At 35.8% G+C, this 23,691-nt stretch overlaps 2 protein-coding genes across 3 annotated transcripts in view; one reads left to right on the plus strand and one right to left on the minus strand.

The window, feature by feature from the left end:
- Positions 1-23,691, plus strand: part of CTNNA3 (catenin alpha 3) — a 453,492-nt gene that overhangs the window by 110,669 nt on the left and 319,132 nt on the right. The window lies entirely within an intron of this gene.
- The window catches only part of LRRTM3 (leucine rich repeat transmembrane neuronal 3), an 81,524-nt gene continuing 58,029 nt past the window's right edge, over positions 197-23,691 (minus strand). For both annotated transcript variants that reach the window (XM_062633969.1, XM_062633968.1), the window contains one exon: positions 197-1,912. In XM_062633969.1, coding sequence (XP_062489953.1) covers positions 1,703-1,912 — 210 coding nt within the window. In that variant the 3' untranslated portion in view covers positions 197-1,702. The remainder of the gene's footprint in view (positions 1,913-23,691) is intronic.

The following is a 23,691-nucleotide window of genomic DNA, read 5'->3' on the forward strand; positions in this document are numbered from 1 at the left end:
CAATGTATTGTTTTGATACTTTGTTTCCACTTAAAAGATAGTGAATGCAGAATAATTTGTTAACAATATTTTGAAGTTATTTTTCATTATATTTGCTTTATATTTTATACAAACAATTGAACTGTAATTTTAAATTTCAGTCTTCTGCTTTGAAGCTACATGGAAATATGGTAGGATAAACATTCAGAAAAATAGATTTGTGGTTATATAATTTCTCTTTATTATAAAAAATGTTGATTCACCATATGAAAGTTTTTTCTCCTATATTTTGGAAGGCTCAGGTTCCCTTTTATAATTCACCAAGTTGCTATGATATAATGTGTTTCTAATTTTTGTAATCTTTTATTGATTACAGCATGAGGGTAGTATTATAAAAGTTATTCTCATAAAGTATCAAGAATTCTTGAAGATTTAAAACCAAAGAATGGGGTATAAGAGTGCTTCAATCCAGATATTAAATGCTAGACAAATAAGCAATGTAGTAATTGTTAAAGACTTAATATTACGTTTTTTTTTTAATTATTTAAAGGTTTTGTGTTTTCTTTTTTGATTTTGGGTTTTTGTTTTTTTTTTTGGTGGTTTGGTTTTTTTTTTGTGTTTGTTTCTTAGCTTGATGTATCAGAATGTTAAAGGATTATTACCCTTTACCATTTGGTCCAAATTACTGTATTTTTTCAGCAAAGTAGAGGTTTCTTACTTTTCAGTAGCAATTTATATACCAGCAGTAGAATAATTCCATAGGCTTGTTTCTATTGCCGCATTTATCAACAGCTATCTTTGACAGAAGTAGGTTTTGTGCCCATTTGTCTCTAAGTAGAAATACAAATGCCTAATTTGGCAGGCTATACTTTCCCAGCAGGTTTTGTAAAGACAGCTGCCTAGTGAAGTCTCCTGTCCATATTGTCTTGAAGAACAGTGAGACTTTACAAAACATCAGCATCAGCCAAGAGTGCATACATAAACTTTGTTGTTAAAATATATCTGTTTACCATTACGTTTTTCTGATTTCGAAATCAGACTGTATTTCAAGGCAACAGGTAAGTTTGAGGAGAATTGTTACTTTTTTTATATTTTCATTTGTAAGAAAACTTGCTTGTGTATTTCAAGAATTTCTTAGAAGTCTGAATAGTTAAACCCTCCTTTTGGTTAATGCATTACTTCTGGAACCAGTAGATAAAATTCTACACACTAAACACAGTAAAAACGGTGCATATTCTGCAAAGGACAGAATTTTAGATTAAAGTTTTCTGGGCACAAAAGCAGTAACAAAATGATCCCTACAAAACAGAGTAACTTAATAACACAAGAAATAACTTTTGTTAATTTGAAGCTTTTGAAACTGAAACTTGTAAATTAGGATGTAATTAAATTATGGTACTGTACATACCAGCTGTTCTTGGAAATTGAAACTTTACAATATGAAAAATACATTACATCTGTACAGTTTATACAGGTAGGTAGGATGAGTTTTGAAAAAGATTCACTTGAAGGGTCATACTTTGAAGTCAAAAAAATACTGCACAACTTAAGTAAGTACAAATTGTAGACTCGAAACAATTAATCTTTGTGATCAATTTTTAATTTGAACAGGGATCCTAGAATCCATAATATATGTCTTCTAACTTCTGTCCATAATGTTACATAGAATTTGGTTGCAGCCTCTGCTACAGGAAAAAAGGACAACAAAAAAACTCCAGCCCAGTTAAGCCAGCTGCTGACTGTGTTCCTTGATTCGTGCTGCTGTTGTTATTGTGCTCAGATCCAGGTCAGTTTCTAGGTGTGTTTCCACTGTTTCTTCCTGGTTATTCGAGTCATAGGGCTTGTGAGCAAGCAGTTCATGATGTACTCCACAGTAACTTACTGTGGGCTGATCATAAGCAAGAAATGTCGACACATTCATAGACAATGGTATCTAGGGGAAAAACAAAGTTGAAAACCAGCCAATTACCAAGACATAACCAAATTGTACTTGCCTGAATATGATATCTAAGAAATGGACTGTCTAAAACATTACCTAATGCAAAATGCAGTGCTGCATATAACAAATTTCTTCCTTTTCTCTATTCCTCTACCCCTTCCCCTCCACCCAAACCTTGGTTTTTACTAGGGTATCTTAAGCCTAACCACTACCATCTTTGATCTTGTGGCACAGGGTAGGTGTGTGCTTGAGTGTGTTTGTGAGGTTTAGGATGTAATTGAATTCAAAGTATCTTTAGAATGTAATTAGCATCTGTTAAAATCAGTCTATGAGGCAGGAGAAAGAGGAGTGACTCAACTGAAGATACGTGGAATGTCAAATGAAATTTAAATGACTTCAAGAGTGGCTTAAGGCTGGTGGATCTTGCTTGAATATGTCAGTGGATGAGATACCTTTGGTCTGCTGGGAAATACAGATGTCACATTTCTTATTATTTATAGCATAAGCATTGATTTGAATGTAGCAGCGTTCAGTAAATATTGGACCATGGTTGATGATGGCTTCATCCATTGCTATGCTGTGGTAGCTCTGAAAGTTTCACTGTTGTAAGGTCTCCTTCAAACGCTTTAGGCTTAAAAGTTATTAACTTTTTTTTTTTTACGATTTTCTTGAGGATTCTGAACACACTTCAGCATAGAGTCATTTCCAATACACTGTAGAATCACAGGTGAAATTAATTCATATTTTTAACTGTATCTGTATTATAAGATTCATTTTTGTATGTATTAAGAGAATTGAAGGATGGAAAAGGTTCCTATATTGTAATGGCTGTGAGAGTTATGTGTTAAAGTATTTAAAAATCAGATTTCTAGTCCATTGTAAAACCAAAGAGAACAATTTATTTGTTGCTTTTATTGTTCTCTTGTTATAATTTTGAAGATTGACTGAAATGTAATAAAATTCATATGATGATAGGTAATACTTAAAAGCATTTGAATTTGAAATGTGAACTAGTACAAACTAAAACTTTCTCATTAACACAACTGGTTGATGTGTTTGGATGTCCCACTTGTACCTCATGACAGCATGTTGGAGGTCCCATTGTAAACACCACTCTTACACTATGTAAAACATGGAGATAGATGGTAAAATAATGAAATGGATGACTTTTCTACCTACATAAGAGATCTTAATAGCTCATGAAGAGCTGAATAACATTTCAGCCTGGAAGAGGGATGTACATGGCACATGATATGATTGTACTGTCTGAATCAAAGAATATTAGTTAAATCCATGACAAAACTGTGCCTTCACAGGCTAGAAGCAGAAAAACAGTGAGATACACCTTTTTCTATCCTTACTCTTGTATTTGAAAGATTTAAGGTTAAAGATACCACACTGTATGATTGGTGTCTGGTGATCTGTAACTTTGACTCCCAAATATTCATGAGCTCTCTCTGCATTTTGTGTAGCCACCTTGGATGTGGGTTTGGGTTTTTGTTTTTGTTTTTTTTTTTTTTTTTATGAAACCCTGGAAGAACACCTAGGATTTCTTAGAATAATGAAGAGACTCTATCTGAGGAAGAACTCTGGTATTTTAAATACATGCGATAAAAAAAAAAAAAGCTTCACATTTCCTCACCCCACTTCATAAACACTAGCAGTATGTTTTCTCAAACTAGTCAACATTTCCTTTTACAGCTCAAAATATATTTCCTAAGCTAATTTAATGAATGCAGCACAATATTGGATGCACTATGGGCACTGATTACTTTTGTAGTGTGCAATGCAATTAACACATATATACTCTCTTCAGAAGCTTTGCTGTCATGATAGATGAAAGACTACGGGGTTTTGCTATGTACTCACCATTACTGTGATCACATCCAGAACCTTGAACCCTAAGTGATCTCCTCAAGTAGCTGTTTCAATACAACCATCACAGTTCTCAAGCCCTACTGTAAACAGGACGGATTCCCTCCTCCTAGGATGATTGTACCTACAGTTGCTGTGGTACTGTAGCGTGAAAGCATCTCTGGTTCTCTCTATATATAACTTAAAGACTGCCATAAATTCTGGAAGTGGGATTTTCCACTGCTCTGTAGCACTGTTATTTCCTTAAGAGGCCTATATTTACTTGATCGTTCCTTTTTCTTCTGTTGGTCTAAGATGCAGAGAAAGTGCTATGTAAGAGTGTAATCCAAAAAGTCTTGTTCTAATGCTGCTGGACTAGAGCAGTTCTGTGAATTTTTGGGCTTGCGTAAGAAACTACTTCTCATGCTAAATGGAGAAAACCAGTTGAATGGACACCCCAGGCACAGGACAGTAGCCTTGCAGGTACTCTGCTCCTTAGTGGTTCCTGTTTTCTTCAAATAACTTAGGTCTTGGAATGTTTGAAGTACTTCGCAGTATTCTGGTTTATTGATAAAGTTGTGCAAGAATTACCTGAACACTCATTCAAACTTCTTAACTGGCTTCTCCTTGGAGCTGAGACCCTGTTCCTTATGGAGTCTTAGCACAGGACTATAGCAGAATTGTTCTGTACCTCCGTTTGTACCACCATCCCCTGCACTGCTGCATTTAAATCCTCTCTGTGATTTAGGCAGGTCTTGCACGTAAAAAGTCCCTTATTTTCTCTCAAGTAGCATGTCCAGTGGCTTTCTGTGAGTAGTACCTATCTATTTATGATTTTATCCCATTACTTTCATTCTCTGCTTCTTCAAGTACATATTTACATAGAAGTCCTGTTCTGTGAAATGAGAGAAAATGAAAGTCAAGCTTCAAGGTAAATCTGATGAGCCAATTTGTGATGGTCAGGGATTTACAGTTCAGATCCTTGGAGCTCCTCTACCAAATTGTAACTCATCTATGGGGGTAATGTTACAAAAAGTTACTTTTTGTTGCTGGTGGTATTTGTATATACTGTGAGGAGGCCTTACTGTAGGGCCACGAGTACCTCAGATTGAATCGTGGTCCCTTTGAAGTACTGAAAATGGACTGCAAAAATTGCCATTCACTTTTAAAGATCTTAGTTTTCCTTTAAAGTTCTAAATTCTTAGGTGGTGGTTCTTTAAAACTTGTGTCTAGATATTTCAGCCGTTCAAAGTTCAGATTCTAAAGGCTTGGGAAAGAGTAGTATGTTGTTAGATCAGCTGGTGAGAACTTTGGCATGAAATGTCAGAAGGTATTGGTATTAACTTGCCCAGTTTTACTTGTGAATGGCAGGGAAGAGTTGTGCTTGTGCAAGTGAAGGAATACAAAGGGAAACAAGCCTTTTTTCCCCAATGTTTTTCTGCTTCTCTCAAAATTAATCTCTCCTCATTGTGGTAAATAATGCTACTGAAACCAAACTTGTGTTACTATGTAACAGTTTCGCGCTCAGTCTTCGCTGCTGTGTTGGACTGAATGTGTCATAGCTGTGCATTCTCATCAGAATGAGGAAGCAAAGGACAGATGAGAGGTCTGCATCACATCTGTGGTTTAATCTTTTTAAACCATCCATTCAGTCACATTGAAGACGAGGACCAGTTGTCTCCATGGCAATATAAAAACTGTATTATTTCAGAACTCCTATTGAAGTAGCCACTTCTTCTAGTGGCTGAATACCTTGTGTTTATATTGATACCAAAAAAGAAGCTTTAGTAAGTGCATGATTAGTATTGTAGTCCATCAGTAATAGTATTCTTATCTGTTCAATGTTTAACATGAATTTTAAGTAATTTTTGATGCAGCGTATTCCCTGGGAGAGAAGGGTGGTGTTAAAAAGTAAAAAACACATTTAGAAACAAATCCCAGTACTTTCAAACCTTTATGTTGAATGCTGGACATGTAAGCAGTAAGCTGATTTTTGATCTGAGGGATGGGGGAGAATACAGACATCATTCAACCACTGTTGGATTCCATCAGAAAACCACACAAATTTTTTTAACTATGTTATTGTAGATTTGGTATTTTAATTTTTAAGTAGAAGGAATTGGCAAAAATTTTTTGCAAGTTGAGTATAGTAGGTTTGACAAGAGCCTTTACCAGTGTTTGAAATGCCAAAATGAACAGCTGCTAACAGCTGCTGCAGAGTATCACCCTATAAATTTCATTTTTAAGTAGAAGAAGATAAGGAAGAGGAGGAATCAGAATAAAAAAGTTGTTTTTTTTTTTCATTTGGATTCAGTTAATTGGGGTTCAGACTAAGAAATAGTGAGCTGTAACTTCCTAGTTGCTAGACATTTTGTCTTGCATGTTGTTAGTTTCTCAAAATTCGAACAGTTTGACATTTGCTTAACACATTTCCTTCCTGCAGAGGATGTGACATTCATGAGATGAGAGCAGCTTATGACCTGATTAGCTTTAATTGTTTGCTTGGCTTTGAAAGCAGTATGTATTACATTTTATTTTATTTATTTTGTTAGATCTGTAGCTATTAATTATAAAAAATGAACAAACTCTAAATACTGTTCTGCCCTGCCTTTTTAATTTTTTTTCTAATTTGTTTGTGTGTTTGTGTTAATGGTGAGGTTTTCTATGTTTATTTTTATTTTTAAATTATTTTTATCTTAATAACCTGCAATTTTGCACACTTTTTTTTTAATAGCAGTCCTTCAAATGCTAGTGTAGTAAACTGAATTAATGGAGGTACTTATGAGAGTGTATGATTGTGAGTAAAAATTTATCTTTTCAGTTAATACATTGTTTGAACTATGCTTCATAATATTTAAAAATAAAGTGTATATTACCTTAAGTATTTCTAAAAACGTTATTACAGTTAGATCTTTATCTTTTTAGATTTCTTAATGGTTTTTTGTTTGCATACAAAACTAGGTGTTCATTGATAGTCTCTGAAGGCATATGAAGTATCATTTAAAAAAGAAGTATCATTTGAAAAAGACAGCTCTGAACTTTATAAGACTAAAAGTAAATCAGTGCAGATAGTTTTTACTTTAGATGCTGGCTAAATTCAGTTTGAAGTATTAGACAGCAAGCATTTATTAGGAAAATCTAGCTGTTTTTGTCTTAGTAAAGTTTGTTGCAGTGTGGAGAACCTGACCATCATAATTCATCTTCATTATAATTTATTATTTAGCAATCAGTAGATAATCTTAAAATATGAAGACTCTGCATACATAAAATGCGCACGAAAAAAGGCACCTTTCAGAATTAAATAATATGTTTGTAGAGGTCTCAAAGGAATAAGTTTGTAAAGCACACATAGGTAGGTAGATATGTATATGTTGTATGGATAGATTTGTAAGCCTTACAAGCCCTAAAAGAGGTCAGTGGAGCTCCTTCCCTTCTCTTCTGAAAGTTTTAGAATACTAAAAAGGAAATTAGACTTTATTGGTAAATGCAGAAGAAAAGGGAGCTGAATGGAAGGAATGAATGAAATCAGTTCAATTTATATTAAAGATTTGTTTCTTATTTAAGGCAGGTCTATTTTCCTTAAAAAAAACCACAAACCTATTATATCAGCAAGTTCAAGAGACAATGTATTACAGTTAAGTATAGAAAAACATTGGAGTGTCTTTTTTAATTGAATATCCTAAGGGCCTGGTCATACAGGATGTCTTGCAGAAATCAAAGGGGACGCTTCCTGTCTCGGTGGTGAGTAAGGTCTGTCCTTTTAAGGGCCAGAAATCTCTGGAGAGTGGCTATATCCAAAAATCTAATCAGACTGCAGTTATTTTCCAGATTTTCATTAAGTGTGATTGTTTTGGCTGATAGCTGAACATCGCATGGCTGTAAGTGGGATTTTTGAGGATTCTGTTCCTCATATGTTATATTCTCATATATTTGGTAGGCTTGTGTAGAGTGTGATTAATAGGATCTTCTTTTCTTTATCCTTCTCTAATTATTTTAATGTGACAACCAATTTTTATATCCCCTAAGTGCTATAACAGGCAATCTCATTACTTTTCATTAAGCTTGTTTACAGAGAAATAAACCACCTGCAAAATACATACGCTGAATAAACCAGAAGTTGAAGTATTACCTACTCTGAGTATTCTGAACCGTGAGTGAGACTCTGAAAAAGTCATGAGCCTATGTTAAGAAAAAGAGGATATTTTTGTTGACATAATCTTTAGCTTCTTGATTACTTTCTGGTGTGTGAGCATTAGGGGAATATTATATAGCTTTTGTACCAACCTGTGAAGAGTTGGTACAAAAGGTTAGGTTCTCACTTTTGCTAAAGCTGAAGTTCTTAAAGCTCCAATAGTAGGGCTTTAGGAAATACGAGGAAGTTTGATGTTGGATGTCTTCCTTTTTCTACTTTGCCCTTTCTCTGTTATCTCCCAGCAGTTCTCTGATGAATGGACTGTGATTATGGGTTTCATAGTGTCCAAAGTCTGATGCTGCTAACTGTTGCATGCATTTGTGACTAGCCTGCTAGAATAAGCTGATGAGGCATCCACATAGTTAATCTAGTGTTTGTATAAGTTGGAGTTGTATGGGCCAGCAAATGCCAGGGCCAAAAAACTTGTAGATCTAAAGGGAAAAGAAATTGTGCTCTCTCTCTGTGTAGAAGACTGAGTTGAAGACAGACTTGGTGTATTTTGTTTGAATTCTATGTTACTGATAGCTCAAGAGTAAACTGAGGTATCAGTTTAAAAAAACACAAAAAAAAACAACAACCAAAAAACCTGATGCTTTTAATCCTTTCCTGTGTGCTGGCAAAATCGTTCCTGAGGATGAAGCCATGCTTAATTTTATTGGCTTAGGTTGTATTATTAGTAGGAAGTTCTTCAGCTGGTGCAGGGGGTCTCCTGTTAGATTTTTCTAATGAGCGTGATTGCTGTTACAGCTCTCTTGGCTGACTTTCAGTAATACTGAGGCATTCAGTGGTCAGTGACATGATATCAGGAATATTCCTGGGTAATGAAATCTCAGGTTCCAGAAGCCTTATGAAGTGTTTAAGAAAGGTCAACACTCCCTCCTTCTGCAAAGCTCTTTCACCTCAACCTCTGCTTACCCCCTCTTTGTACTGCTGCATTATTTTGTGAGGGAATGCTGATAAGTACTTAAGGTTGCCCAAAGTATACCTCTGTATGGATGGCATATGTGGATTCATTTAAAAGACATATTATGAAAATGTATCTTTAGGTGTAGTAAACAATTTATGAAGAATGAGGATGTTAAGCATGTGTTTTTTATGTCATTCTCAAGTGTGTTGCAATATAAATGCCTCTTTCTATGTTTTAAACAACCAGTTTTCATGGGGTGGTGTCGTCTCATGCACAGTGTTCTTAAATTAATAAATAAAATTTAAAAATCTGACTTACATTCATAACTTGCATCAGCTTATAATACGAATATTATTTCAGTGACTAATTCAGGCATCCCTCTCAGATATGGAAAGCCTATCTGAGACTGTTTTATTTCATTTGCTGATTTTTATCATCCCAAAGTCCCTTGAAATACCTGACTGAAATCCAGATGTGCCCCACATGCTGAGTTTTGCATGTAGATCTTTAAAATTAGTTGGAAGATATAGACAAATTCCTTTGGGATTAAATAATTTGTTGAAGCTTAACTGGTTTGTTTATTGTAGGAAGTAGTTTATATTTAAAATCTATTTTGAACTGTGTGATGCATCTATGATGCATTTCTCATTGAAAAACCTAGTGCATGCTGCACAGAATTCCAGGTATTCTTCCATCCTTTCTTTCTTGTTCCTTCTCCCCACCAAATCAACAAAGGCTATTTTTTGTTTCTTTTGTAGTTGCTCTGAAGTACATTCTGCTTTGCTGAAGAAGCAAAAGCTGGAAACTCCTGGTTGGCTAAAGGCACTTTGGTACTGTCAGTGGTAATTTGTAGCTGTGTGTACAGTGAGCATTATCCTGAAACTCAGGCAATGCCAAGACATCACAGAATGGGAGGTGAAGGCAGACAGGTTGAGGGGGTTAATGTGGGGGTATACAGTCACAAAGCAACTCTTAAGTAGTAGGCACCCTTGTTCTGTGGGGTGGGTTTGTGTTGCTCAGAGAATGCATGTGAGGAATGGAAAGAGTTGCATCATCATCTATCAAGAAAATTAAAAAAATATCAATTCTACATATAGTTAGCATGTTGCTCTTTTCTAATTGTTTGAACAAGGGCATTTTCATGAATCTTAAGAAAACCTTTTGAATGATGCCAGAATGTTAGTGGAGATTTGGCAGAGGCTTTACTGGAATGAAGTCCTCCTTCTTTGTTAGTGGTAGAACTGATATGTTTAACCAGAGTGAAGAGACTTCCTAAAGGATATTGGTAGAAACAACCCAAAACACAGAAATTTGACTTTTGGTTTAAATTCTATCTGGAAACTTATAGTATTAATAGAGATTAATATATCTGAAAGAAAAAAAGTGAAATTTTTCATTTAATGTTCAAATACTGCTTTAAAAGACTCAGTTCTTGTAGTTTGCAATGAGCAGCATTTTGTTTATTTTCACAAAATAGTGCAATTTCATAAAACTCATTTGAGTGAACTATTTTTAATTATGTTAGTGAATAAGCTCCGTGTGATTATTTAAGTAAATTAAAAAAAAATCTTTGTTAAAAATTGAATTATATTATAACACAAGGTTAGTACCAGATGCAGCTTTTAAAGCAAGAGAAAGGGTTAAAATTATTTATGTATCTCATGGATGGGGAGCATGGGATATATGGTTCTTTCATTTCTTAGGAAAGGTTCTTAAATTCACTATGTTTACCTGACAAATACAAAATTTTTGTTTACTGATATGACAGTAGTAATAATATAGCATTTGTTTTCCTTAACCAAGACATCCTCTACACATATTGTTTAATATCTGTGCTAGGGAAATAATTTTCTTTTAACTGTATGTTTAAGTGGCCTTCATATTATATCATTGTTATAATCATGGAAAGGAAAAGCTGTTACATTCCCAAGCAGTATATGCTAGATTATTTCTATTGACAAGAAGTATTATTATTTGCACTTGTTAAAATATTTATATTGTGTGCATCAGTTGCACTGTTCCTAAGATATTTGTGTGTCACTCAGGCCAGATTTTCAGGAAATTATGGTAAGGAAGGGAGCATAGACAATACACTGTGACAGAGTTGAGGTGTGCAGGCAAAGGACCAAAGCTGAGTACAGGACTTAAAAAAATCCTAGAAATGTTGTCATAGACCTATTTGGTTCATTAAAGATGACCTTAACTGCTGGTTTGCATGGTTCATAGAACTGGGACTCTATTTCAAAGTTTTAGATATCCAGGTAACTCATGTGTCTAGCCCAGTGTGGTCATTACCAAAAGCCATTAGGAGGTTGCTCAGTTAACTCTGTACACTTGACTCCTTTATAATCCTTCTGGTACAGGAACTAGAATAGACCTAATATAAAAAAGAAAAAGACCCTCTTTCATTCTGTATCTGGGTTATTCCACTTCGTGGCTTTTTTGACAATTGGGCCTTGAAACACCATCCTCCTGTTGATATCAGTAATATTCCTTTCAGATTTGTACAGGTAAAGTGCATTTCCCTTTTAAAGAAATTCTGAAGTAGTGAGGGAAATGAAAACTGATGAGGATATTTATATAGAGCCAGACAGTTAGGCCCAGTCACTTTGATCTTTTCTATTACCCAGTCGTGCAAATATGTTTACTTTCTTATATTAACTATGGAAAGAGACATCAATACATATTTACTGCATGGCCATTTTGGTTAGCGTGTTTTCTTTAGGTCAAAATGGAATCATGTTGCTGCGATAAAAGAAGCAGCTTGTACTATTTTTGGTATTGTGGGTAGGCTCTCTTCAGAACATGGGATGTTCTGTTCAGAACAGGGATGGTTCTCTTCAGAACATGCAACCTGAGATGTTAAACAGTATTAAAAAAGCCCACATGTATAGCAGGAGTCCAGCATGAGTTTAAAGGAACACAGAAAATGGGTCATGAGCAGCATTGCCAGCCACCTCTAATGGGTCTGGTGTAGAGCCAGAATATTTTAAAACCAAGTGAAAATATTACAGCAAATGTAATTCTGTATGGAAACTTCCACAGAATTTGCGGTAGAAGATGTGTTTCTTGTCAGATAGCTTATTTGCTGTAAGAACAAGTGAGAGAACTACAGACTCACAGGGCTCAAGAGTGAGGCATAGTAAACTAGCCCAGCTATGTACAAGGAAAATTTAAATACAGGTGTACTAGATCTTCATTAGTCTGTTTGGCCTAGTGTCATAGAATAGTTAGGGCTGTAAAGGACCTTAAGATCATCTAGTTCCAACACCCCCTGCCATGGGCAGGGACACCTCACACTAAACCATGCTACCCAAGGCTCTGTCCAGCCTGGCCTTGAACACCACCAGGGCTGGAATATTCACAACTTCCTTAGGCAGCCCATTCCAGTGCCTCACCACACTCACAGTAGAGAACTTGTTCCTTATATCTAATCTAAACTTCCCCTGTTTAAGTTTGAATCTGTTACCGTTTGTCCTACCACTACCGTCCCTAATGAAGAGTCCCTCCCCAGCATCCTTGTAGGCCTCCTTCAGATACTGGAAGGCTGCTATGAGGTCTCCACGCAGCATTTACTGCCTGTAGGTGGCAGTGATAAGAGGGCAAGACTGTGCTGGTAATAGAGGAATTACCCTCTGTATTTGAGAAATATGAAGATGATGTGTAAGCTATCCATGTTAATGGGTCTGTGCATGTTAAAGATGATAAAATAGTGCTGCTTTTCAAAATGTTGAGAAATGTACATTCAGTAGCCTGTATGCTCTATCTGCTGTAGCTCTAGAGAGCTCCTGATGCTAGAATATAAGCTTCCACTTAGATGGAAATTCAGAAAATGGAGATTTTGGGTACTGAGTGAATTAGAATGAAAAATAGTTTAGAACCTTAGTTTTTTCACAGCACTGAAGCCTTTTCATTTTGAATGATAATATTTTGTTCTGGTTTTGTTGCATGCTGTATTAATAAAGTTGTAACAGTATGATTTATTATTAGAGATTAAAAATGGTGTATTAAAATGTGTATTAAAATCATAATAAGAATATTTTGGTCTAATGAGGTTGTTTCAGAATTTTTTTTTTTTTTTGTAAATCCATTTTGTTGATTGGATTCTGAAAATGTGTTTGACCAGTTCTGAGTACCTTGAGAATAGTGCCAAGGATTGGTTTCCTTTGCTGAGGCCAGATCATGCCATTAGCATGATGGTATTAGCAAGGTACCATCACATCTTATCTGAGACATCAGATTCAGACAAAAAAGGCAATCTAACAGCAATAGATTGAGCTAACAGTAGTAATGCAGTGCTTAGTGGCTGGTACTGATTAAAGAACTTAAGCTGTCATGAAAGGATATAGATAATCACTGTGTCAGTTCTTTATCATCTGGCTGCTTGAGAAAACCATTGTCTGGTGTATGTTATGCAGTGGTATGTGGCATGGATCCCCTTTTTCTTCCTTATGTTTTCCATAGGCATTTCTGCATTCTCTGTTTGGAGTATAGCGATAGAATAGGCACAAACTTTGACTTGTCTCATACGAAGGTCTCTGATGCCACCTATTCTGTATCATATTAGGAGTTCTAAGGCAGAAGGTGTTGAGAGTAATGTGACTTTATGTAATTGTAAATTTCTATTTTAATATTTATTAGCTGTAAGGAAACAGAAAGGTCACTTTGGAGTATTGTTCTCTTGCATGGGATTGCTGACAACAGAACAGTAACAGATTACTTGTATTTGACTTTGATTCACAGCTCAAATAGCATTTTGTCAGTGAAAGAACAGGATTTCCCTCTGTTCAGTTAGTCACCATTGAGTGCTCTTACGGTTCTATAATCCTACAAGATCAGTTCTGTACTGCTTTTGAATTAGAGGATGCTGGCATGCGTTTGGACCATTCCCTGTGAAAATAATGCATATTCAAAGTAGTATTTATGGGTCTGATTTTAAAAGTCATGCAGCAGATTAAAGGCCTCATTGACAGAGGGATGTCTAAGTTTAAATGGCATTTAAGTGGGTGCTAATGTACCTGAACCAGAGAAGGAAACCCCTAGTCCTCTTCCTTAGTTTTTCGACCTGTAAATTTCTGTAGTGCTGCAGTTCAGTGTTACCTGTAGACTCGGAACCACCCAAATTTGACCACTGGGGAATCCATCAGCTGTGTTAAGTGGTGTTTGGATCTGGAATCTGGATTAAGTGGTTCTGACGACTAAAGGAATGGAAGGTAGGTATTTGCTTACAACACTAGTTACATATACTGATGGCATTTCATCCAAAGAATCTGCTGAGACCTGAAGAAGGACCAGTATAGGTGCTTGATGAGCCTGTATCTTTTGAGAGACCACTGTGGGATCCCACAGACAATCGTCTTGGCTAATTTAACCTCTTATAAAACCCCCTCTACATCCATCTTCCTTGAAAAACTTTGTGCAAAACTTTCATTACAAGAATTTGTGTAAGAATGACCAAAACATAATTAATTTCTAGTACTTTCTCAAAATCTGGGTCTGCATGCTTTAATATACACACCAGATGGGCTGAAAAATCTGACCAAATTTCACAATCAGGTGTCACAGGTAACATGTAATCAACTGGAAAAAAAAAAAAAAAATTGGGCAGAATTTCTTTAGGGTGATTTTTGAGGAGAAGAGGAATATTCTCTGTAACTTCATATGACAGAGATGTTATTAAAGGCTAGTTTGGTATTTATTATTTAATTCCTTCTGGTAATGTGATTTGCACATTAAGAATAGATGAACAGAGAACTATTCAGCTGAGCTAACCAGAGATGCAGATGGCCAGTACAGGAATCTGCCAGTCTCTCAAATCTATATTGGAAAATTCTTTTTGAAAGGCTTTTTACCTTGAAGCTGGTGAAGTTAACTGGACTGCATGTTTATTTTATAGCAGTGGATTTTACAGTTGTACAGACAAAATTCTCTAACATCATGAATGTTAACAACACATTTTCTAAATCACCTAAGGATTTAAAATTAGCATGCACCGAGTCTGAGGCACCTAAATCAGGCATCTGGCTTTGGTTATCTGGAAGTTTGTTAGAAGACTTTATGGCTCTACTGTGGTTTTGTGTCCCAGCCACATGGGTGGGTTCTGTTTAATTTGCCTTCCACAAAGCTGTCTGAGCAGCTACAGTCTTTGACTTTATCTGCCCTCTGGATCTAGCATTGATAGGAAATGGATCTGGGGGAGGTGAAATGCTGCCCAGAAAAGATTTTTTTTTTTTTTTCCTTAGGACTATTTCAGGACCTGGTGAAAACTCTTACTCTGTTGTAAAAGAAGGGTGATAGAATAATTCAGTCGTCATGATTATTGAAAGATATAGCCAAATTATTGATTGTTGAGGACAAAGGCACTAATTTCAAGTGTATTAATTTCTTTAGTAAGTCAAGGCTGGCTTGAGAAAGAAGTACTTTGAAGTAACTAAACGGTGTGTATATTGATGTATGCTGCATTGATTTTTTTCTAAGACAATGCTCTTGCTTTACTGTCAACACAAGGTAATCCTTGCTAGTTTTCCTGGCAGTTAAAATAGTACCTTGCATTTTCTCCATCAGTGTTTTCACCATTCCCTAAGGTATCAAAGACCTGTCATATCTGAAGATTGTGTCATTAGCAGTACAGTGAGATACACTGATTAGACTTCTAGATGCCTGAAAATACTGAGCAAAGGTACCAAACTCAAGGAAGTAAATCAGTCCAATGAAAATGCCCTTAGGGGAGTTTCTACATTACACACTGTTGAACAGAACTGCTAGCTCAAATCCCAGAAGCAAAACAGTTATGTAAGGTCTGCATGTCTTAGTAACACTGCCAGCCCCATTGCCTTTTGTTTATAAGCAAGCTCAGTCAGGGTTGGATTGCTTCCTTTCTCCGTTGCTCTGCAGTGCAGATTTACCTGCAATGTCCTTTAAATCTTGTAACAGTGATAGCTTCAAATTGGCGTTATCTGGAAATAATAACTTGTTTGAAATTAAGAAAGCAAAATGATAAACACTGTATTCAGTGTTACCATTGTCTGAATGTTAATGAGAGAAAGGATGGAAAAATTATGTTGCAACCTACTCCAGAGGTAAGGTAGCAACCTGGAAGGAATTCAACAAGGGAAGGAGGAGCAACTGATTTAAAACTTGGGTTGTATCTGTAAGATATACCACTCAGCATCCTAGATATCCAGCTTTTTCAGTACATGCTGTCATTCAGTTTATGGAGCAAATGTAAAAATCACAGTAGAGGTTTCAAAACACTTTTATGAATTAGTTTTCTGAAAAGGAGGTAATGCACTTTGACTAAATGACACACATTATCTTTTTTTTGTTTGGAAAGAAAATCTTTTAACAAACAAAAAATGAGAAGGGTAAAAATTATTTACCATTCAGAGGTGTTATTGCATGGCTGGGTGTTAAATTGTTGATATGTTCATTTATCCTTCATGACATGGTCTGTTTTAATGTATAAGAGCAATACCTACAGCCTAATGGGATTTTCAGTTTCTGAGATTCTCTGTGTTCTGTTATTATCCAATTATGTGGTGCTTTCACACATAGTGTTTGACTAAAAGAAAATGAGGAGGCAAAACCAAACAAAAGAAATATCCCTAAAGTGTTCTAGTCTCTAATCTACCTGTCCTTTCTATTCTTTTCTGCATCTGGAGATGTTTGAGCAATTTGTGCTACTGTTTTATATCACCTCTTTGCTTCCCTGCAGCAAACACATAGTCTCTAGACTATAGCATTTTTATTGCATGTGAGAAGTAAGTTTGTTATTTTTGCTGCATATACTGTACTTTTTCCACTGATTGTGCTCTGCTCCCCCCAAGGTCTGAATGACATTGATCTGATGTTCACAGCCCAAAAATAAAGCCAGTGTGAACTGTGCAGAAATCTCATGGCTAGTGCAAGGAAATCAGTAACTCTTGCAGCTTGTTCACATAAATGAAGAAAGGTAAGGAAATTGCAACTTAGCCAAACTATGAGAAGCATGATGATATTGCTGAGACAATATATCTGTTGAAAAGCAGCACAAATGCACATGTCATAAGAAGGTGGTTTCAGAAAGCTATGGTTGTCTAGGTGTCCAGGAAAAACTAGTGCAGTGAGAGCAGTCCTATTTGAGAACCTCAATGCTAGGTTTTCAGAATTGTGGGAATATTTTCCATTGTCAAGCTAAATATTGTTAATTTCCAAGTTGAAAACACCATTTCAGAGAAAAACTCTCCAGGAATGAAGCAATTTTCCTGAGAAGTATTCTGTGTAGTTGTTTGTTTGTTTTTTTTTAAGCATAATAATTTTTATTGATATTCCCATTGGTCAGGGGTCCTTTTTAACCTGCCTGTTGTGCTGTGATCATAATATATTGAGTTCTGAGTAACGTCATGGTAGCTATTCAGATAGATGCTTTTTCATTTCCGTTCCTCCATTACCTTCCACATAGGAAGCAACACAGCATTACTTCCTGTATGGTTGTGTTAGTGACTTTCTCCCTGAGCATCCCTTTGTACATGTGTGATACCTCACTTACTTGTCAGAGCTCCATCATATGGTCATGGTAACATGAGGATTGGCAGAGCTTTTTATCTATTTTATTTTGTAATCAGGAATATGCCTGTTCTTTAGATTGTTCTAGCATCTAAAATATATGCAACAAACATGCATTTTACTGTTTTCATGGAATAGTCTTCTTTGGGTAGTACTGTATATCCCTTTTTTCCTTTAAAATTTTTTAAGTGTTGGAGGATTATTAATATTTCTCAGCTGCCTCTCTAAATGTTTTTCTTCAGTCAGGGCCAATTCTAACTTGATGGAACAGGTCGTTGCTTAACCAGCAAATTGTTTAACATAAAGCCCCAGCCAGGATGTGGCTTCTTGTAATTAAAAGACTCATACTGCTCCTGCCAACCATCTTTTTCCTTGTTCAGCATTGGACCACCACCGCTTCACACAGAATGAGAAACAATAAAATAATGTCTTCAATGTTAACCCTATCTAAATCACCCAAAAGTGTCTTGTATGTATTGTGATATTAAGGTGAAATAAGACTGGATGGGACCTGCTTTTCATGCATTCATAAGAAAGTATTTCTTTTTCTTTCTACATTGCTTTTGAAGATAGCAATCTCTTCTTCTTGTTTGAACCCAAATATATGGTTCCACCTTCACATTATGAAAAGCTGTCACCCATGGTTCTTAGAGCCAGGGCATGAGGTGAATATTTGGATTGTGTGTTACCGAAGCAGCAAGTGAGTAGCCATTGACATTGGGGCAGAAAGAGAGAGGCTTTTCTCCTTACCTGATGTTCTAACTGTCTGGAAGGCTAGACCTCATTCTTATTTGGAGACTGAGTCTGACAGGGAAGGGAAATGGTTATCCGTGTAGGCAAGAGGGCAAATGTGCATATAATAGTGTTTTTTTTTTCTGCAGAAATTTGAGGACATATAAAAATCCTCTAGGATACTTACTCTTGGTGAGTAGTTGTCAAAACAAGCCAGCACACCCAGTAGCTAATTTTCAGGAGGTTTTTAACGTGTAGGCCATTGTTAACTTCCTGGATGGGAGAGTCAGTATTACTTTCCAGTGAAACAAATGGACTACTCCATCACCTAAGCAGGCTGGTTTTGGCTGGGATAGAGTTAATTTTCTTTTACTAAGGCTGATCCATTGTCAATATTAGTATACTAGTGTGATTCCTAATCATACAGAAATCATAAATACAGGGCATCACAGGATCTTTAAATCAACTGGTCTGTATTAAATGTTGAAATCTGAAGTTTTGTCTTTTTTATGTATTTGCAGAAGTATTTACTATAAATACAAGGTGGATGGTTGCACCAAGATGCATAAACTGGCAAAGGTTGATACCAGCTGCAATCCTAATTTTTGGATTTGACAGGTGTAATGTAGTTCCAAGTATTTATGGTGACCTACTTAGGAAAGATGGAGTACTACTATTACCATAGTATTTATGTAGACGTGCCAAATGTAAAAGTCATCTGATACTGCTACGTTGAAGAATATTATCCCTCTGTTTTTTGGGTAAAATGCTTTTCGAATTTACCAGTTAAGAATGTATGCAAAGAGGTTTTTTTTTACTAGATGGCTTTGTAGGCTGAACTATACTGAAACCTTGTTTACATATAAATCTGAACTGAAATGACATTTCATTTACACCCCTTTTTTTTTTTTTTTTGAGTGACAGTCTTTGTGCAGAGAGAATTTAGCATAAAACTTTTCTACTCCATTTTTTGCCCACCCTTCTCCCCTTGTTCTGGCTGAAGGCTTTTTTAAAGTTTAAACTGGTGCTTGTGGTGTTTGTAGAATATACAGCAAGTTAAAGCTCTCTACTTCAGATTGAAAAGGCTGTTTAGGCTAGTTTTGTTTAAGCAGCAAGAGAACTATATACATCCTTAATATATATTAATATTTTTCTTTATATTTAAATATTTATATTAAATAAATTAATATATATGCTTAATGTTCCTGGGTGCTTATTGCCGAGTATCTTGCTTGAAGTTTACAATGGGAATCTTTACTCACTATTAAATATTCCTTTTCTCTTAATTGCCAGTTTTACGAATTTCATAGATATTTCACAGTTCTGTTGCATCTACTTGCATCTGATATAGTATATCTCTGTGTTCAAATATATGGTAGAAATCAAAGATTGATGTATCATCTTGGTACTGTATCTAATCTGTTACTATCCTTTCAGTCATTATGGTTGATTGATCAAATAATATTTTCATCTGACTGCTGAATTAACAGTGAGGGACAGACAGATATATTCAGTCTCACTGACAGATTATTAGTCCTTGAATAATCTCAGAAATTCAGGCTCTGTATTACAGTCTGTCCTCTTGTATATACATTTATTAGAAATCAGGATGAGAGAATGTACTAAATCAAGATTTTAGAGTATTGAAATAGAGTATTCAGTATCACTTGGTGTCCTTTCAGAAATCTCATTTATTGTGACATCAGGGCTTGTAAATGATAATGTGTTATCATATATTAAAATTTCAATTCTATACATGGCACTGAGCATCTATTTACTGTAAGTGAATTTTAAAGAGCTGTAGGCAGATTTTAAACTGTCTTTATTTGTAACATCCCACGTTAAACTCTCCTGTGCCTGCACCTTGCATAGTTGCATTTGTCTACTTGTTGCAAGTTACACTTTTTCAAAATGAGTATGTTGAGTAACACTGTAGTTTGGTGTGTATAATACCCTAGCTTTGAAATGTTTGTTGATTGGTTACGGTAGTGTCTGTTAGATATCAGAAGTGTTATGAATAACATCTGCTCCTGTCATAATTGAAGCTACTTTTCATCAAGATCAGCACTTCAAGCTGAGTAGTGCGTTAATTAATATCAGACCAGGTCTAATTGTGAAGAATTTTTCATCTGTGTACAACCGTGGTCCATTTGGCTAGTATAACAGTACTAATCCTGATTTCAAACCTGTGTAGATGAAAGGTCCTTTTACTTTTTTGACTTTTCAAGGAAATTCTTTGTGTTCCTGGATCCAGCCCTCGGTTCTCTTGGGGTGTGCTGCATTCCCAGAAGGGGAGTGAAACAGGAATCTGATGAAGCCTGTCCTTGAAGATATACCGTGCTGTTATACTATTTCATAGCAGTTCTTATAATTCTCTCCTTTTGTGCGTACATGCACTTTCATTTTTCACTTCAATACACATATAAAATATGATAGCATTTCAGTTGCTTTGGGAACTTTAATTTCCAATTTTCTTATCTTTACTTATAAAATCCAAGTGTTTCATTAATGCCTATTTCTTCCACTAAGCTTTAAAAAGAGTGTATTTCATTCTCAGCCTACAGCTACGACTGGTTAAAGCAAGTTTCACAGTAGCTATAGATAAATGCATGGTAAGTGAATTAGCTTTTATTATATTCACAGTTGCTTCTCTTTTCTATTTGATTTCTATATGTTCTTGGAGGAACTCTCAAACTTATATATATTAAAATTGGAGAGAGATGATTTCAAAGCTGTATGCATGAGTATTTCCTAAGAGATCACTCTCTGCTCCTGAGCTGAGCACATGAACAGTAGAGCTGGCATACCTTCATTTATTGAATGTGTGCAATTGATCTGTTTAGTGCATTTGGCTCAGTGGATCCAGGGGATATTGAACAGAGGTAGTAGATGTGCCTGACGTGCCTGCCCCTGCTTAGGACATGTGATATAACACCAAAATCTCCTATGTGTTTCAGACCACTCATGGCACCTGTGGTACATGTATTATGATCAGTTTTCTGCCTGGTAGCCATACAAACTACAAACACTAGAAAAGAAATCTGAATGTCTATTTTGCATATTATATATGTTTTAATTGTATGTTTAGAAAGTAGAGTTTTAATGTATCCATAGCATAGGCTATCTTTCTAATATTTGCGTATTACAGAAATGTTATTAAATTGAAAAACAGTGACAAAATGGGTACTTCACATGGATCGTTTACTGTATGTTAATTTGACTATAGTGCTATCCATCATATTATACAGTAGTGCTGAGGCAGTGGCTGGAAAGAAATATTGACCAATATTGAGCATTGTGGTTAAGGAAAAATACAAAATAATCTGAGACAGTCTGAAGGACAGCATCAGGAAAAATCAGAATCTAGAAACGATGATTTAGGGGAATAATTTGGAGTCTTAAGAGAAGATGAAGCAAGATGTGATAAAACCCTTCAGATGCATGAAATGATGCTGCAAAGAAGGGAGGATCTGTTTTCTATCATAATGGTGGGTAAAACAAGAAGTAGGTCTTAAATAGGATTAAATCGGAGTAAGCTTTTCATATTAGGAATAATTAAGTAATGTAATAAATTGCCGGAGGAAATAGTGAAGCGTACTTCACATGATGCAAGTTAGGAATAGATTAGCCAGACTTCTGTCAAGGATAACAGACAGATCATGGCCATTCCTGCTGGGGCAAGTGATGAGCAAGATGATCCCCCTTCTAGCCTTTTTATAAAATGTAAGTTTTCAAAGATGTTTTGCATCTAAACAAAAAAAAAAAAAAAAATCCCCTTATTGTGTTTCCAAAGACTGGTTTGAGGTAAACATTTTCTCAATAAGCTTCTAGATAGAAAACTTCCTGTTGTTGTAGTTGGAATTGGTATTCCTCCCCACCCCTAGAAATAATAAAGAAGACAATCCTGTTTAGCCTAGTTAGTTCCTAGATAAGTAAAAGCTGTTGATCATTTCCATTAAAAGGTATACATCAAAGACATATGCTTTTAAGTGAGGATAGTCCTTGTAAGGTAGAGAAATAGATCCAGCAAGTACGTCAAAAGAGAATTTGGAGAGATGCGTGTTTTGTGTGGGATCAGAGATCTTGCCAAAGTCCCATCTGTTCAGCTCTTCAGCAATGTTTTCTTTTCACCTCTCTGTTGTGCTAGCAATCCAAATATAGATATAATGGACTGACTGAAGTCCTTATGTCATTCTGGTTCTCTCTACGAATGCAGATATCACATTTAGTGACAAGAGTTTTCATGGAGAGATTTCTTTGGTAGTAAAGTCATCTGATCAAAGAATGGTCTGATCTCGTAAAGCCTAAGAAGCCCTCTTTAACCAATGGAAGCAAGTAAAGGAATGATTATGCTGTTCTGGACATAGATGACAACCCCACTCAAGATGTGGGCAACTGACTGAGAAACGCTGTTTTCAGGACTCTTTGCAAAGTTTGTGTTAGTGTGTATGTGAATCACACCTATCATTAACTATGAAACAGGAAAATTGCACCTTAATTGAAATTATAGGAAAACTGAGGACTGAATTCTCTGTCATAAGCATGTAGCTTATAGCATATGGCATAGCTCTCTGGTAAGGAAATCATGGGTAGCCTATAGCCTGGGAATGTGTCTAGAAGCTGTGTGATTGAAGGGTAGCACCTACAGCAGGCTTAAAACATTGGAAATCCTGAATTTGCATTTTATTGCAGCAGCTGTGTGGGTAGCCTGTAGGTCTGAGGAATATTTCTTTGTGTTGCTTGTTGGTGGCTCATTGGAGAGACAAGAGAATATTTCCTCTTGAGAGAAGCATTCCTTGAAGAGAGTTTTGTTAAGGTAATATTTTGCTCAAAATGTATGGCTGCCATTTCTGTCTGTTCTCTATAGAAGTTCTAACGGAGTTTCTCTCTTTGCCTATCCTGGAGAATAAGACCTTGCTGAAGGTGGTAGCAGCCTGGGAGAGACAGTTCTGTAGGATGGACAGCACAAAGGCTTTCATGTTTGAATCTACCCGCAAAAGAGGGTAGATTGAATACTTTTCCCCCCAGTTAGCTTGATATATGTCATATTTTATTTCTGGGAGAGTGGGATAATGGATTTAATTATACTCCCACTTAAAGCATCATAAATCAGGACTGATTCAACTGGGTTTTTGTAATAACACAGTAGATGTAAAAGGAAAACAGGGGGTTAATCTGATATATTTCATTAGGACTTAATTAAATTCACCACACTTGTCAAAATAACTCTTGGGTAATTTGAGAAATTAAATGCATATATTGTAAGCTACTGAGTGTTTCCTTGGAAGCTACGCATCTTTTTTCCTAATGCTTCTTTCTTGGCCTGGCCCTATTTTCATACCACACATGGCAATGAACTGAATATGCTGCAGCATTATAGCAAAATGAGTGCTAAAGCACTGTAGAGTCGGCACAGGCTACTTGCGTAAGGGTGAATTCAGAATGGATTAAAAAGTTCTTGCTGTTAGATATATTTGTAAATAAAATAATTCAATTGCTAGAAAGGTATCTATAACAGTATGTAAAGCAGTAGGCGATATCTGT

This window comes from Pezoporus occidentalis, unplaced genomic scaffold (genome assembly GCF_034315485.1).
Source record: "Pezoporus occidentalis ecotype Australia unplaced genomic scaffold, CSIRO_AGI_Poc_V1 ctg41, whole genome shotgun sequence".
NCBI classification, from domain to species: domain Eukaryota; kingdom Metazoa; phylum Chordata; class Aves; order Psittaciformes; family Psittacidae; genus Pezoporus; species Pezoporus occidentalis.